The sequence below is a fragment of the Melopsittacus undulatus genome, unplaced genomic scaffold (genome assembly GCF_012275295.1).
Source record: "Melopsittacus undulatus isolate bMelUnd1 unplaced genomic scaffold, bMelUnd1.mat.Z mat_scaffold_333_arrow_ctg1, whole genome shotgun sequence".
Taxonomy (NCBI): Eukaryota; Metazoa; Chordata; class Aves; order Psittaciformes; family Psittaculidae; genus Melopsittacus; species Melopsittacus undulatus.
Window position 1 is genome coordinate 1 of NW_022994250.1, and position 16332 is coordinate 16332.

The 16332-nt window shown below is 42.2% G+C and overlaps 1 protein-coding gene across 1 annotated transcript; it reads right to left on the reverse strand.

Moving 5' to 3' along the window:
• Positions 1 to 1547: 1547 nt before the first annotated feature.
• LOC117438451 (immunoglobulin superfamily member 5-like) lies at positions 1548 to 11187 on the reverse strand (the record flags this gene model as incomplete). Its single annotated transcript, XM_034073964.1, has 3 exons — positions 11130 to 11187; positions 3078 to 3398; positions 1548 to 1856 (listed from the first exon to the last, which is right to left on the reverse strand). Coding segments are annotated over exons 1-3 (688 nt in total), but the record flags the coding sequence as incomplete, so codon positions are not given.
• Between the last annotated feature and the right edge of the window lie 5145 nt (positions 11188 to 16332).

Here is a 16332-nt window from a genome sequence, read left to right on the forward strand (position 1 = left end):
AAAACCTCCCTATAATCTATGCTTTGCCCTTTTCCACAGGATAAGGCTAATAAAGTATAGACTACATCACATAGGAGACAGTTTGCGCTATACCCAGTAGCCTCAGCTCTCTGCCATGCAGTTAGTGCTTCAATTTTAGTTTGCCTTGAGATTCCTCCACCTGACAGTTGAGACATTGGCTAGTCATAACAGAGAAAAGCTCCTAAGGATGGTTTTGTATTGTCTTCCTCATCCATATGAAACACTGCTACCCACAAAGACTTGCTCTTCTTGTGTTACAGTTTGGCAAAGAAAAACATTTTTCATAGGATTCTGTTAGATTGTGAGGTAGATTTGTAGTGGTAGTCCCACTTGCCTTGTTCCACACTGGCTGCACAGATAAGATAAGTCACCCTTTTCCTGATGAACCTCCAAGCACTGTCAAAGTTTTAGATTACAGACTTTCATTTTCATAGGATGTCAGTGAGGTCAAAGATCAGCAGCATTACAGAAAATGCTGACAACCTTTGTGAAAATATTTAGGGTTATCAAAGGTCTTGCTAACTGTTCTTGAGGTACTTGCCCAATATACATGCTGGGATTAAAGCATCCTTGAATTTTCTTAAATAAAAGGCAATTAAAAGCAACCAAGTGCACCATCCAAAGAATGCCACAGATGTTGCTGCATGAAATTTTTTACCTTCTTCTAAGATGTGAAAGAGACTATGCCAAGAAAAGGAAAGCAGGCCCAATAGCTTTTTGATCTAAGCAGGCTTTGGAATAAGGCCCAAAATATGCAGCTTCTTCTGATTCTTGTTCTTTAAGGGGTGGACACACCAGATACAAAGACTTTCCTATAGCAGCTTGGTGATAGGTATATGGCTTAGAAGTTCCTACATATAAATGCTACCATCTGCAATTAGGTGCTAGGCTCAGTGCAGCCCTGGGAACAGTATCACCATACTACAACAGCTCCATCCCATCCAGTCATTGCTCATATGAAGAACTTTCTATTTGCACCTGAAGTGCTAGTACAAAATCTGTTCTGGGTTGTGTGCAGACACTGGGAGTAAAAGCCAGGGTTTTTTCAAAATCACTGGTAAACCTGGTATTGAATATCATGAAAAGAATTTCACCTGAGGGTTTGGCTTTGTGTAGATGAGGTCTAACAAATTATGTTAATACATAGCAAATAAGGCCTAATCAAGAATATTTAAGATCGAAATTCATTAAGTGTTTACTTGGTCAAGGATCAAAGGCTGTTTTTCTTAGCAGTGACTCCAGTCAGTGGCTTCGTTTGTCCTGCTCAGTCCTAAATTGGATTCTGTGGTTCATTAGACTTGTACCATCCTCTCACAGATGCGAATTTAACTCTACCTATGTATCAGGTTGTGACTACTGGATCTTAATTCTATTACTTTTGCACATCTCATAGTATTTGATTTGCAAATAAAAGGCTTCAAAATAAAACAAAGCAAAACAAAACAAAAAGCACAGATCTGAATATAGGATAGGCAGTACAGTACAGGCATTACTGTATAGGCAAAGTACAACAAACGTTCACTTACCTAAAGTAGAATTGACAAAAATAAGAGTTACAGATGCATTCTGAGGGTTAGGGAGTGCTTCTATGTCAGCTAAACAAGTCAAAATCTCAGTGTCCGTTGGAGTCAAAGTTAGAGTGCTCAGGGCATTGTGGAGGCCATTAGATCCTTGACTTTGCTGGGTAGCATACCTTGACTTATCAATGAAGGAGCCATTTGTCATCCAGGTAATGTCTGGAGCTGGAGCCCATCCTATGGCTTCACAAACAATTTCAACTGTTTTGTTGTCTTTTACTGTTAAGGTGCTATTTTTGATGAATAAAGATCCATTAACTGTAGGAGGGAAAAGATGTTTTGTTTCTTCAGAACATTTAGCTGCATTGCTTTCCTGCTGATAGCTTTAAATCTTATCTTGCTACCCAGAAATAGCTATGCCTTCAGATATGAAATCAAAACCAAACATTATTAACACAGATATACCATATGCATGATATAGACATGCAGATAAAATTGCAACTTCACGGACACATTGTTCAGTGTGTCTAAAGCACAAGGCTCAGTTTTCAGTACCTTTCCAATAAAAGGCAGGAAATTATACTTTTTAGCCATCCTGATATATTTCCAGCTGAAGGACAACATAATGAAATAACAGTGTTTCTCTCTAAGTTTTAAGCATGCTCAGTTTTTATCAGGGAAGATTTATGAGTAGACGATGAGATGTTGCCATTGCATGAAGTACTTCTTTGACAAATGGACAGTGTCTGGAGGTTAGAGCTTGCTTTACTGGCTGCACTGTGTCACTAGTGATGCTTCAGAGGACGAAGCGTCTTGTATGCAGGAGCTTGATACATAGGAACTTTTTATTCCTTGGAAATGGTAGCTTGCAGCAGCAATCATATGACAAATATTACTTTGTGTCTCAAGGGCTGTACTTCTAAACACCATTAAATCAAACTCGGATAAGCTGGATACAGGCTGAGTCCTGAGTCAGAAAGCAGAAGGCAGATCTGCCCTGAAGACAGCAGATGGTTCATGCACAAAGATATGCATAGGGGTAATGCATACCATAGATTCATAGAATGGTTAGGGTTGGGAGGGACCTTAAGATCAGCTAGTTCCAACAACCCTGCCAAAAGCAGGGATACCTCACACTAGACCATGTCACTCAAGGCTCTGTCCAACCTGGCTTTGATACTGTTTCTAGACAAAAAGATAATTTTTTCCTGCCTTCAGAGACTTTAATGCAATCCAGTAAAAAAGTAAGAAAGAGATGCAACAGGAAAAATAAGGACAGTTATAACCTGTGTTAATGGCACTCTGAATGTGAGTCTGAACCAGCTTTGGGAGTAAATTAAGACAAGGACAGGAGGTAAAGGATGGTAATGAGAGCATGTACTCCTTCACAGGGATAATTCGAGCAATTAATCAGGGGATTCTTTTAAGTGCAATAGAATCATAGAATCATAGAATAGTTAGGGTTGGAAAGGACCTTAAGATCATCTAGTTCCAAATCTCCTGCCATAAAAAAAGCTTTCAATTGGTGGCTATACGCACCTTGAACAGAAAGAAATGCAAAGCCATTATCACTAGTTTGCTGGATGCTGCATTCGATTTTTCCAGAGTCACTCAGCTGGGTTTTGTGGATGATCAGCTCTGAGGTAAACCCATTGCTACTGGTATAATTTTGAGAGGTGAAGCGGTCTGATGTTTCAACAGCTCCTTGAGAATTGATGACAGTGAGGATGGGGTTTCCGTTGGACAGCCAAATGAGAATTACCCATCCTTCCGATACTGTGCAATTAAACCGGGCTTCCAAACCAGCAAGGACTGTTGCATTACTAGGGCCACGTATAATAGAGTAGCAAAAGCCAAGACCTGATACAAAGAAAAAAACACAGTCTGTAAATACATATACAACATCACAACCACAGGCCTTTGACTTAATTTTTACTGCCAGCAATTTAAGGTCAAAAAGCCAGGCATCCTGGTTCAAATAGTATTATTCACAAGGAGCACTGGAGTATTAAGCACTTAGTCATGTTTCTATCAGGAAAGGCTGTTGATTCAGTTGAGCTGGCACTTCACCTCTGACAGTTGTCAGTACCTGGTGCTTTCAAGAAAAAAATTTTATCTCATTTTCTATAATGCCTGTCAGTAAGTAGTTAAAGACATGCACAGTGAATTGAAATTGCAACTGAATAATATCAATCCCACAGCAGTAATCAGTAGTCAAATGCTATGTTGTTACAATGGACCCCCAAGCCAGTCATTACAAACCTAAGTTCATGTTTATATAGTTTAAAAGATCTTAACCAGTTGAGATGGATCTTTCAGCTCCAGCTTAGATTAAATGGTTTTCTTTAAAGATGCATTTGTTTTTTTGTCTCTCCTGTTCCAACTCCAATATCACCTCTCTTCAGTGATTCACTAAAAACCTGACATCATTTGTTGAAAGAAAAGGTTCCACTTTTAAATAGGAAAATACTTGACTTCTCTAGACTTCAGTAAGGTCTAATATTCAGTAAAAATAATAAAGAGTATGTATCTAGTCCCTTATCCATACCTCAGACTGACACTGATATTTTGCAGCCCCAGCATATATCCTTCTATGCTCTTTCCCCTATTCATCTGCTTCTTCCTTGTTTCTCATGCATGTACCACATACATACTTACCCATGTTTTCAGGCTGTTAACTAGAGCTGCTGCAATTCATGCACTTTCTTCCTTAAAAGGTAGTATAAATTTTCACTACCATTACTCAGAATTTAAAGCTCCCTTCTAATGAAGGCATTTTGTTTTCATTTCCTCCTCAACAGAGCCAGGGCCTCCCATTATTCTCAGAGGAATGGTGGTGCACCTGTTGCCCAGGCAGATGGCAGATCTCCTGTGAGTGGGAAGGCAGAAGCACCCACTTCTACCAAGTCAAAAGTAAAGGAAGAGCATGGCTGAGACCCTCTTTATCAAAGCAGCAGCTGTGACTTCAGTCCCTGAATTAGCCAGGGTAAATTGTGCCATTTTTAAGGTGGACAAATGTTAGAGCTCAGAGAGAGAACATGGTATACCCTAGTCTTCATTAGGGACAAACCTTCACACTGTAAGAATGGTCCAGATTATTTGACTGGTGTCTTAGGGAACAGGACTTGAAAGAGCAGCTCACCAGTGTCTTTCCTGTATTGGGAGCCCAAAACAGTATGCTCTCATACCCAGTCCCTTTACTAAGTCACTGCCAGCACCAGCTCTGTTGGCTGCAGGTGGAGCGAAGGAGGAAGGAGAGTGCTACTATTGCAGACCTTGCTGTCACTGAGGTTTATGTCAGGGGACTGCCTGTGCTCCTCATGCATCCCACAGGGCACAGTTTTAACTCATCTCCCACAGATACTACTGTCTCTTCACCTGCCTCTAAGCTCAGGTCTGCTCCCTTTTGTCCTAGTTCTTACATGCACCTTTCTGTGACAGAGCTTCTCTTTGTTGGGGACATTGAAAGGTTTTGGTGGCAAGGGACCTCAGGAAATCTCTAGTGCAACCCTCTGCTCCAAGCAGAGACCTCACAGTTAGGACTTTTACACAGGACCTTGTCCTGTCAAATTCTGTGTATCTCCAAAAACGGAGTTTTCACAAGCTCCCTGCAAATCAAGCAGTCCTGTCAGTGAGATCTACCTCACTGGTGAGATTTTCATCACTTACTGTGAAACACTCATGCTGAGGAAACACCATGACTGCCAATGCTATGTCTAACGATTCAGTCTGTAGCTGCATAATTATAGCAATTAGATACTACTGTCCACAGCAGTTTAATTAAAACCCCATAACTGCAAATTTGGCCTGCGAATAAGTGTTCAACTACTTTCCAGGAGAAAGTCTGTAATGGCCATTACTCCTTTGCTAAGAATATTCAGGACAATCATGTGAATTTGAAAGGTTTCATTCAACTCAGGGTTTGTACATCTTAGGTGCTTTATTCATTGATGGATTCATTATGAATTATTGAAAATTTCATTTTTCAGTCAGTCAGTAGCTGACATGAGTAAAGGAGAATATGCTGTAATTTTTCACACAAAAGAGATGCTTGATAGTTGTATAAATGGAACTCAGTTACAACGTTGCAACCAGAGCTTGGGTGAATGCACTCAGGACATAGGGTCTGTAATCTCATTGCTGCAATGTCAACATAATTTTCTAATTCCCAGATTGCATTTAATCCTAGGCACTGTATATCTAACCAGGCTTGTGCCAAGAGTTGTTCTTTCATATAAATAACTCCCCTCTTTCCTCCCACCTGCTGCATGTATTTACAGACAAAAGCCTTTTTATTCTTTGTTTTGCAGGATTATGCAAACCTAGCTTTCCCTGGTTCTTCGTACGATTGACTCTGAGTTCTCTTGGTTTACAAAACCTTTACAAAAATTTTCCACCTTCCTGTGTTATGCTGCCTCGGCCATGCACCTTATTCTCCAAAGTATATCTCTGTGTGAGCAACAAACATTAAATGAAAAGCAAACTTCACTTCCCTGATAGTTAATAAAGCCAGATAAGATACAACAAAACATATTTCTGTTCAATTTAAATGTCCTCATTTTTTCCAGTGCATTTATCCAAAGCTCCCTTCAGACTTGTAGAGGTGAAATGAAATGCTTTAACAGACAAAACACCCTGAGGATGAACTCATCAATCAAATCTATGTGCATACCTTAATATGTTGCTTTACAAACAGCTTAGAAAATGCCTGAAAGTCATTTCCTCTCTTTTCTGTTTATCTCCTTCTGAATGTTAGGGATTGGCCACCTGTCTGTGGATGGCATCATTTACAGGACTACAGGATTTCTAATGAGCATGCACTGATGAAGTGTATTCCAGTGCGACCATTTGTCACATGATATGGCCATCTTTCTGATACTCAACATCCAGTTGTCATTTCTGTCATAACTTACACTACCAGGGTTGAGACACTGTCCTAAGCCCAAATGTGTTGTTGAATTACCTATCTTTTCCTGACTCATATTGTAGCCAGCCTTTACAATATTATTCCCTGTGCATCTCCAGTGCTACAAAATACTTGTGTGCTGATTTTTTTTATTTTAAACACTTTGTTTGAAGTCTTCCTGACCGGTTGAAGTGGACATAAACAGCTACCATGATGATACACATATAATGAACAAAACTTTCTCAGAGTTAATACCAAATGCATTTAGCTGCTCATGAAACAGGGGCTGCAATACTTACCCACACTGCTCCTCTTAATGCAAACTGATCTCAGTGCATTTGTGACTTATTTCCATCCCTGTGCAAACACTTCACTTTTTTAAGGAGCCATGGTTTGCCATGGCTCTGAATAAATGATGTGACTTTCAGTACACTGTTAGCTGTTAAGTAATTATTTGCTATGAGATCATGTCTGTGGGATCCATTATAGTCTTGAAATTTATTCCTAAACATGAATAATCAGTGATCACCAGTTTTAAAATCACATGGCTAATATTGCTTTTGTTTTGTTCAGACAGTCAAGACAGTCTGAAGGTAGGGAGATAGGCAGGTAGGTATGAGTCATTCCTTCATTTATCTAATATAATACCTGATCTAGTTGGAAGATGTCACTGCTTATTGCAGGGGGATTGGACCAGATGACCTTTGAAGGTCCCTTCCAACCCAAACTATTATATGATTCTATAATTCTGGGGTTTTATCTGTCCATAGGTATAGTACGATTTACAACTTCTTCCACCAACCATCTCTGCTGGAACAATAGATGGTCTTTCACCAACTTCTGTGAGCTAGGGAACAGGTCCATAAGCCCTGTGGGGATCATATGGGTGGCAGAAGGACTGAGGAGCAAGACATAGCTCAACCTTGCCTCCATTTAGGTCTCCATAAGCCCCAACACAACCAAAAAAAGAACTTCATGAACCTTCACCTGCTGCCAAAATATTTCCAGTGGTTTTAACTTTGCCTCTTTATCTTTTTGCTTTTGCTTTTTTAGCCTGCAACAGCACCTGTAGTCCTGAACCAACAGTGTGTTCCATTGTCCAACCCAGTACAAACACTGATACAGTAACTTGTGTAAGGTCAAAGAGGACATTCATGACAGAAATGGGATCTAAACACAGTTACCAGCACCTTAAGCCAGCGCTCTAAGTCCTTTTGATGGACCTTGCTATTTGCACTAAAGAGAAAATTTTGGAGCTAGTTTCATCTACGTATGCTTAAAAAACTATTTTACTGATGGTTGCTTTTAGACAAATGAAGGCCTCAGGCTAGACTGTCGTTGTACTTTACAGAAATTACATGTTCAGCTCTTAACAACAGGTTAGCATCTGCTCTCCTTCCCCAGAAATCCCACCCAGGCAAGTATCATCTTTACAATAGGAAAATGTTAGCCTGTGACACTGTTAGCTCTTTGTGACACTGCATTACCACTTGCTTTTTGAAGAAGAAAGCTGAGTTAGGACACCTCTTTTGAGGCACATCACTATATGTTTATGAAGCAGTGACCATTGCTGAAAGTTTGCTTAAACTGGTACGTTTTTATGGTAATTCCTGTTGCTCAGTCCTTCCCAACAGCATGCAGAGTATACACAAACTCTTTATGAACTCTGTCACACAAATTCACTGTGAGTTTTGACAAAACAAAAATGTATCTCATTCACTGGATGAAGACTGCACTGAGGGAACTTCAATTGCCAAAAAAACTGTCGTTGCCCTTCACTACCAAAGTTTTCAAACAACTCTAAAGGACCACTTCCTCATGCTGAATGTTTCAGCAACATGGACACTGAGATGTGGCTACCTTCATTTCCCTCCCTCCTCTCCTCTGCTGAATTTGTCTTTTCTCTTTTCTATGTGACCTATTTAGATGCAGCACAGTAAAGGACAGGATGTGCTTATCCTTTTGCCACAATGACTCCTTTTTTTTCCCAGCCACATTATGATATTTCAAAATAATCTCCTCCTCTACAGCCATACTGCTCTTCCATGAGTGCTGCCTTTTATCCTTCAGTTTTTGCATCTAGACTTTTTTTCCTCCCTTCCTGCTATTTCTGTTTGAATTTCTACAGTTTTTTCTTTCCACTCTGTTTTAAATACCTTTTTCTTTTCATTCTTTCTTAAGTCTCTTGCTTCACCCACCTTGACTTCCTCCTTCCCTGCCTCATCGCTGGCCCACTGTTGCAGCGATAGCTCTGCAATAAATTGTTTTGGATTTGGTAAGATTTTTTTTTCAGCACATCTGAACCCTAAACTTCAGCACATACAAAGTTTATTTCAAAAACCAACAGCCCTGAAGCTGAGCTTTTTCAAAATCAAAAACAGGTTAGAACTTGTCAAAGCTTACAGAGAAGGACTAGCTTGTTTACTAGCTTATGTTAACAAGACTTTATAAATGCTTATAGGATGTTTCTGCCAAGTAATACTGGTCTACTGTTACTCAGCAACATGTATTTCCACCCACTGCACACAAACCTCCCCAAGTGTGTCTTCCCATCCCTTCTCTTGCTGACAGCTGTCTCTTTGCTCTGCTGCTGGACTACTTCTCTCCTTCTGTCTCTTGTCTCCAGTGGTGAGAGTCCCCAGACTGAGAGCACCACAGCACCACCACCAACATGCCAGCAGCAGGCTGGGACCCTGCATTGCATGTCAGGCTTGTGGTCTGCAATACTATTGCTGCCAAATGGTATGCAATGCCACCCAAGAGGATGTTCAAACCAGTTATGCCATGCTGTCATCTCAGCCCTAGCCACGCTGCCCAGCCTTCTGAATCCTGGCATCCTAAGAGCAGCAATAATTCTTTCAAGAGCAAAACTTGTCTCTCCACAATATGCTTTTCCTCTCTGCTTTGGGGTGTGCTCCCATGGCTGTACTGTGGGCAATGCCTGCCACCCCAATACGGCTTTCAGGTGGGGCAATAAAACATACATGGCATGTGTGCTTGACTAAAAGCATTAGTGAAGGCTAACAGAAGTCCTCCAAAACTTGTAGAACTCTGCTCTGGATGCTTAGGAAGACAGTGTAAGAAACAGAATAAATAAAACTGAGGATTCCTTGTTATGACTTCTCAGTGTCCAAGAATAAGAGATCTAGGGACTTCCTGAGTCAATGTTTGCCTCTGCACCTACATACTCTCCATGATATTTGTTTCTAGATTTTTTCAGCCTATTTAAAGTTTGGTAGCCCCCATATCCAGTAACTACAAGCTTTACTATTTACACACTGTGAGGAAAAGTACATTCTTTGGTTTGCCTTAAATCTTCTTTCTGGTAATTTTACTGGTTGCCATTGTTTCTTTTTGTTATGAGAAATTGTGAATAACCATTTCACATTTCACTTCCATATAATTAATTATCTTTTTAAATTTCAACTATTTCTTCTTTTTCATAAACAGAAAAATATGACATCCTAGTGAAGGCCTCCTCATACCTTTGATCACCTCTGTCACATTCCATACATTTCCCAGACCTAATATGCCCTTTCTGAAATGGAATGGTTAACAAAACATCTCTCAAAAACTTATATCTTTTAAAGGCTAACAAGACATCCAGTTTTGTTAGCCTTTGAAAAAGATTTTGTGGATTTATATAATACCAGGTTTTATTGTATTTCCCTTACTGATGAAACTATATGGTGAAATTTTCTCACTTTTTCGGAAATATGCTCTCTTTCCAAGGTATCTAACTTTTTTCCCCGACTAGACATCTTCACTTAAGTCATGCTTTGCATTCAGTGTTTTCTGCTCCTTATTACTTATTCACTTGGCATCATGACATTTTCTGGCAAATCTTCCTAGTCTCTTTTTGGATTTGGCTGCCCCTAAGTACTTCTGCACCACCTGCAAAGTCTGCCACCTCACAGTTCACTCCTCTTCACTAGGTTGTTTAGGATCTTATTGAATACCACACATCCCTGTGCGACTCCTCGGGGAGCACCACTCTGCTCAGAAGAGTCAACATTTATTCCTGCACTGTATTTCCTTTCATCAATTATTAAGCCATGACAATACCTTCCCTCTCATCCCATTGCAAATAGCTCCTTTCAGAGCCTGTTAAAACCCCAGCTAGACAATAATTAAAAAGAAAAATCAGCCTTGTCTCCATTACCCAACTAGTCACTAGTCACTTTATATTCACATTTTCTTTAGAGCTCTACCACAAAGATACCTTTTATCTCAATTCATTTTGAAATTGAATCATATAAAATGTAAACTGGAGGCAAACTATCAAAATTATAACTTGCACATATTTCTGGAAGCAAAATCAGCTGTCGATATTGACTTCTCTACAGATGCCACTCAAAAGCAGTCCTAAATAGGCAGGTGGAAGATGAATGCAAGGAGGAGAAATAAGTGGAACATCCCAGCTCACTGAACATGAGAGAGGGTAGCTTCCCAATCTCCTCCCCACCCCATACGCTCCTCATTCTTGCACAGTGAAGCCCATTCTAAGACATCAGATCATTCAGGCTTGAATTGTAAATTAAGCATTTCAAACAGGTTAAATAATACGCCTCTGAGGCCAACTGCTCAATCTGATACCACCAGCAACTCCTGTTTACACCCTTTTAAAATTAATTCGTACATTTTGTCCAAGGCGGCTCATTTCCTGGGTTATGAATGTGTCCTACCTGGTAGTGAGGCAGTTAAGATGAGAGGAAGTAAAATGAATTTCTGGAACCTCTCCATTGGAGCATTCTCTCCTGATGCTTAAGGCAGAAAGCCACCAGCAGTCACCGCGTACTTGAAAAGCAGCTTGGTAATGAGCTGCTGGTTTTGTGTCCTGTGATAAAATGTGACTTTATGTGACCTGTATTACCAACAAGTAGAGAAGATTAAATGAGAGAGGGTTTGGAAGAAGAGCAGTATCTTTTCGCAAAACAACTGTAGAGGAGCTTCCTTCAGCAGAGAAACCTCCCCCTACAAATCTTGCATCTCTCATGCCCTTAGTCCCTCCTGGCTATGACAACACTACTGCTTCAGGATTGGCTGTGTCATGGGAGCTCCATCTGCATCATTAAAGTTAATCATGAGCAGCTGGCAAAAATAATTCTCTAAGCTGCCCGCAATTTTGCATGCATTGTGGGTGCACCATCTGTGCTGCCGGTGGCATCCTGACAGACTAATGAATCCTGTGCTCCATCGCTTATTGTCATGCAGGGCAACTGTGTAGGGCGCCAGCCACTCTCCTGGGGTCAGAGGGGCACAGAACTCTGTGGGCTATTCCCACTCCTCGGGAAACTGATGCTTCCTGTGCTAGGTAGCCTTCAGGGAAAGATATGAGAACATACCCCAATGCAACTCTACACCCAGAAAGCTTTCTTTGGGGTTTTTCTGTATGCTTTACTCCAAAACTAGGATTCCTATTCATACATTGCCAGGGAGACCCTGGTTCCATCATTGCTGTTGCAGTCCCTTCATGCCTTCACCGTGCAAAGAGCCACTCAGCTGGGAGAAACAGCTCCTGCCACCCTGGTCTCTCCATCCCACCTGCCTTGGGGCAAGGATGAGAAACACCAAATCTCCTCCCAGCTCCCCAGACTGAGTACTCAGAAGGGCTGCTAGTGCAAAAAAGATCTCCATAATTGTTTCTCTGAACGTGAGAGTGCCTCTTACACCCCAAACCAAAACACTACCAGGTTTTCACTGTGGTCAGAGATAAGATACAGAGCCTGGGTGGGAACCATCACCTTGCTTCTGCATTTTCTGCTTTTTCAGTGTTTGTAATTCACTTGTGTGATATTATTCTCCTCTCCCTAAAAATACGTGGGAGAGAGTCTGGCCACGCTGCTTGGTTTACAAACTTCTCAGCTGGGAAGCTGAAGATTGTCTTCATGAAAGGGACACAGGCCAGAAGATGTGACTCTATGGCCAGTCCAAATTTCTTGTCAGGAAAGTGATTTTTGATTTCAGAGGTGTTCTTTGTGGCCATGCTGTGCAATGTATATATATGAATGTCACCACAGAGACATCCTGAGTCTCCTGTAACAAGTATACCTTTTTAAGCACCCTTTTGCTGAAACTGAAAGCACACCACGGCACAAAACACAAAACCTCTGGCCCAGCTGTTTTGCTGCCCTTAAGCAGGAAGTTAATTTTCACAGCTTTGTGTGAAAACCCTGCATTATTATCCAGCAGGGCTTTTGTGAAAGCAGTGGTGGTGGGATGGCACACAAGTGTATGGTAGGGCCTCTGACTGAGTGCCCATGTGGAAGGAATGCCCCACTCCCAGACCTTCCCTGCCTGCTGCTCACTGCAACCAACAAAACCCATTTTTTGCTGTTTGTCCAAACATGTTCAGCTGCAGCATCAAGCTATACAGGGGCTCTGTTTGCTGCTCAGTGCTTTAAGCAGGGGTCTTACTGTGTTTAGTGCAGCAGCTGTCACCTGACTGGCTCGGCTGGCAGCTTTCCTCTATGGTTTCCCGTTTTGCAAGCTTTCAGTTTATTTGCAAGCTTAAGGTACAGCCCTGTCAACTTACTAACACTTTTAAACTGATCCTGTTGGCTGATTTCTTCACTTGAGTGTGGGGAGGGGGGCTAGTTGTAGGCTGGTTTGGGTTTGCCTTGTGCATTTTGATTTGTTCTCACTTCCATGTTTCATGTGCATGGGAGTCCCCAGCAGGCAGCCAGGACAGGAGGGTCACTATACACAGCTCAGAGAGATTTCTCCCTGCTCTATCACTGTGATAGCTCTCAGCACATATACACATCAGTCAGTAGATTCTTTAAGAGTTAGTATTATCTGTTATATGAAATGAGACAGTTAAAGCACCAGATAGCAAACCTAAAAGGCAAGCCCATGTAATTTTCTAGGAACCTGTGTTCCCAAGCAGCATCTACAGGCCTGGAAAGAGCCCCATCAGGCAGGGCAGCAGCCTTCATACCTCCACTTATGAATCTGGCTGCACCAACACAAGCTGAAGTGTGTGAAGTTTTATGGAGAAGAGGATATGTCTCCCTCTATGGAGAAGGGAACTTGCTAGGATCTTATGCCCAAATTCATGCCAAAATCAGTAAACAGCTTGAGGTGAAGTAAAATGAGACGGGAAAGGACACCTTGTTTTACTCTGTTTCAAAATGGACTTTTAAAGGGCCCAGAAATATTACCCATTCCAGGGATGAAACAGGATATTTTGGACAGTGATGAACTAAGTACCTTGGCCTGAGCTGCTTTTCACCTTCTCCGCAGGTGCCTGTGGTGACGCACTGCCAGCACTGCCAGACACAGCTTTTAGCCTACTCCCTCCCACATCCATGTCAGAGGCAAGGGGATAATATTGATAATATCACCCTAAAGGAGCAGCAGCTGGATCCAGCCCAGCACAGACGGGGGCTCGAATGCTTTGCGTGACACAAAGCAATGTGGGGGACACCTGCCCTGAAGGCTGGGGAGCACAGCAAGAGATGGGGGTCACAAAATATCTCATCTCACCTCACTCTACTGTTACCAGCTCAGGGCAGGCTTTCCTGCTGAGGCAGAAGCAGAGGAGAGGGTTAAATTATCTCTCATCTGACAGCCCCTTGTGCTGGGAAGCATATAAAAGCTCTAGAGGGTTTACCTGGATCAGGGTTACCTGGATCACTTCCCTGAGCGCTGAGAGGGTGTCTCCCACAGCTTCCCCTCTGTGACGGCCTGCTCTCACCCTCCTCCCTGCGGACGCAGGAGGAGGCTGGTGCTGTTCCAAGTGAGGAGACCGGAGCCAGCCCTCGCCTCCTGGCCACAAGGAAGCCTCCCTGAGACGGCGTGCAGCTGCCGGAGGCTCCACGGAATGGAGTGGGAGCACCGGCCTCTGCAACCTCTCAGCTGCAGGGCCACAGGGCACACACCTGCCCTGACATTGTCCCCGTGGTGCCGTGAGGTAAGGATTGCCTCTCCCTTTCTTCCCGCCCAAATACGCCTGGCACTGTGTTAATATTTAACCAGTCCTGCGGGAGGAAGGCAGGCACAGCCGGTGACACGCACACAGGAGCAAACTTCATGCTGTTCCGACCCTGAAAGCTGGACGGCCGCTGCCACTTGATGTCTTGGCAGAATGTGACGCACCTTGCCAGGACGTGACACTGGACACAATGGGAGGCGTGGGATTTATTTTATCCCAGTTGATAACTGCACAGGTGGGTGTTTTGGTGCCTGGTGCCGAGCTCAACCCACTCTCACAGCGCTACAGGCAATACGGAAGAGAGCAGAGGTGCCCAGTGATGGGCCCTGTGCCAGCCATGACCTCACCAATGGGGCTGTCACCCATAGCCAGGAATGGTGGAGTCCACTGAGAGCCCCCAACAGGGCTAGGGGCTGAGACAGAGTCAGGAGCCACCCAGGGGTGCAGTCAGGAGTGAAGGAAATGGGTTGAGAACAGGGCTGGCAACAAGGCCATGAACTGGTGCCAAGGCACAGGGGTGGGGCAGGGATGAAGCAGGCTGTGACATTGCTAGGGCAGGGACTGATAGCCTCAGGGAGCTCATGGAGGAGCCCCAAGGAGATGCAAGAATGCAGTCAGGCCCCTGGTGCCCTCAGGGCTTTGAGAAAATGTGCCCTTGCTGTTGTGAAATTCAACTCTATAGAGTTGCAGCTGGTGGGAAAACTGAATTGCTTTTCTATCTTTTAATGGAAAACACTGTCTACAAATGACTTTTTTTTTTTCATTTTGTATTTTCATATTCCTTGCCTCATTTCAGTTTATATTTTAAGGAATATTTTACGTTACGTCAAGAAAAATTTCATTAAAATACTTCATTTAATTCTGTAATACCTTTTGTTTGCTCATTTAAATCACACCTTTTCCTGCCACTTTCACAGCTATGTTTGTTCACCAAAGCTGCCATGCTGCCTCATGAGAGATGTTTCTTCAATGGCTGCAGCCTTCACCTTCCTCTGAGAGCTGAACTGCATCCTTCACATTATGCTGTTGTTGGTCAGTGCATTGAACTGATGTGACACATTGGGAGATTTTTATGATTATCCTATCTGCTGGGAAGCTTAAATTGTAAAGAAAGGACATACAGCTTTCCTGAACTATATTTCATACTAAGCACACTGACAGTTCTAGCAAGTAGAAATTAATGCTGCAGTGACTCAAAAGGTTCAGTTCAGCAAAGGAAAATAAAAGATCAGGAAATTTCAGTTTCCAAAATTAAATTTCAAAAACTTTGCATTATTAGAAAAAAAAATCACCCCTACTTGTTAAAAAGAAAAAACTATGAAACCTGCAGATTTTTTTTTGGCCAGTTATTTCTTTTTGCTTCCTTCATCTTATAAATACTTTTTTTTTTAAGTGTAAAATCTGACACTTTCTTCCACCAACACCCCTACTTTCATAGCAGTATACTTGAAATACTCTGTATAGCTATGTCCAAATAAAGAAGAAAAGGACATTTAATAGGCAAATTCCCTCTCTGGTTCCCAATTAGGAAAAGTGCAGAAGGTTAAAATGGATCGACTGGATTTTCAGCTTGAATTAATAAAGATAACTCTTTACAAAAATGCTTTGGAAAGGATAATAGCTGCTTTAAAAACTTTTACAAAACCACCATTTGGCTGTACTGAGAAGAAATTGGCTCGGTCATTTTTGTAATTGCTCTTCAGATAGATTTAAGTGCTATTAAATCACTCTTTAACCTTTTCTTTGCAAGAGTAAAGTCCTGATCCCTCAGCATCTCCTCACCAGTGCTGTGCTTTAGACCGTTGTCCATTTGATGTCCTGCCAATGGACCCTCTCTGGCTTCTCTATGTCGTGCTTGAGCTGAGGGGCACAAAAACACACACAGATTTCCGGATGTGTCTAGTAGAGAGTAATAGTCTCTCTGAATTTGCCAATAACACTTCACTGAAAGT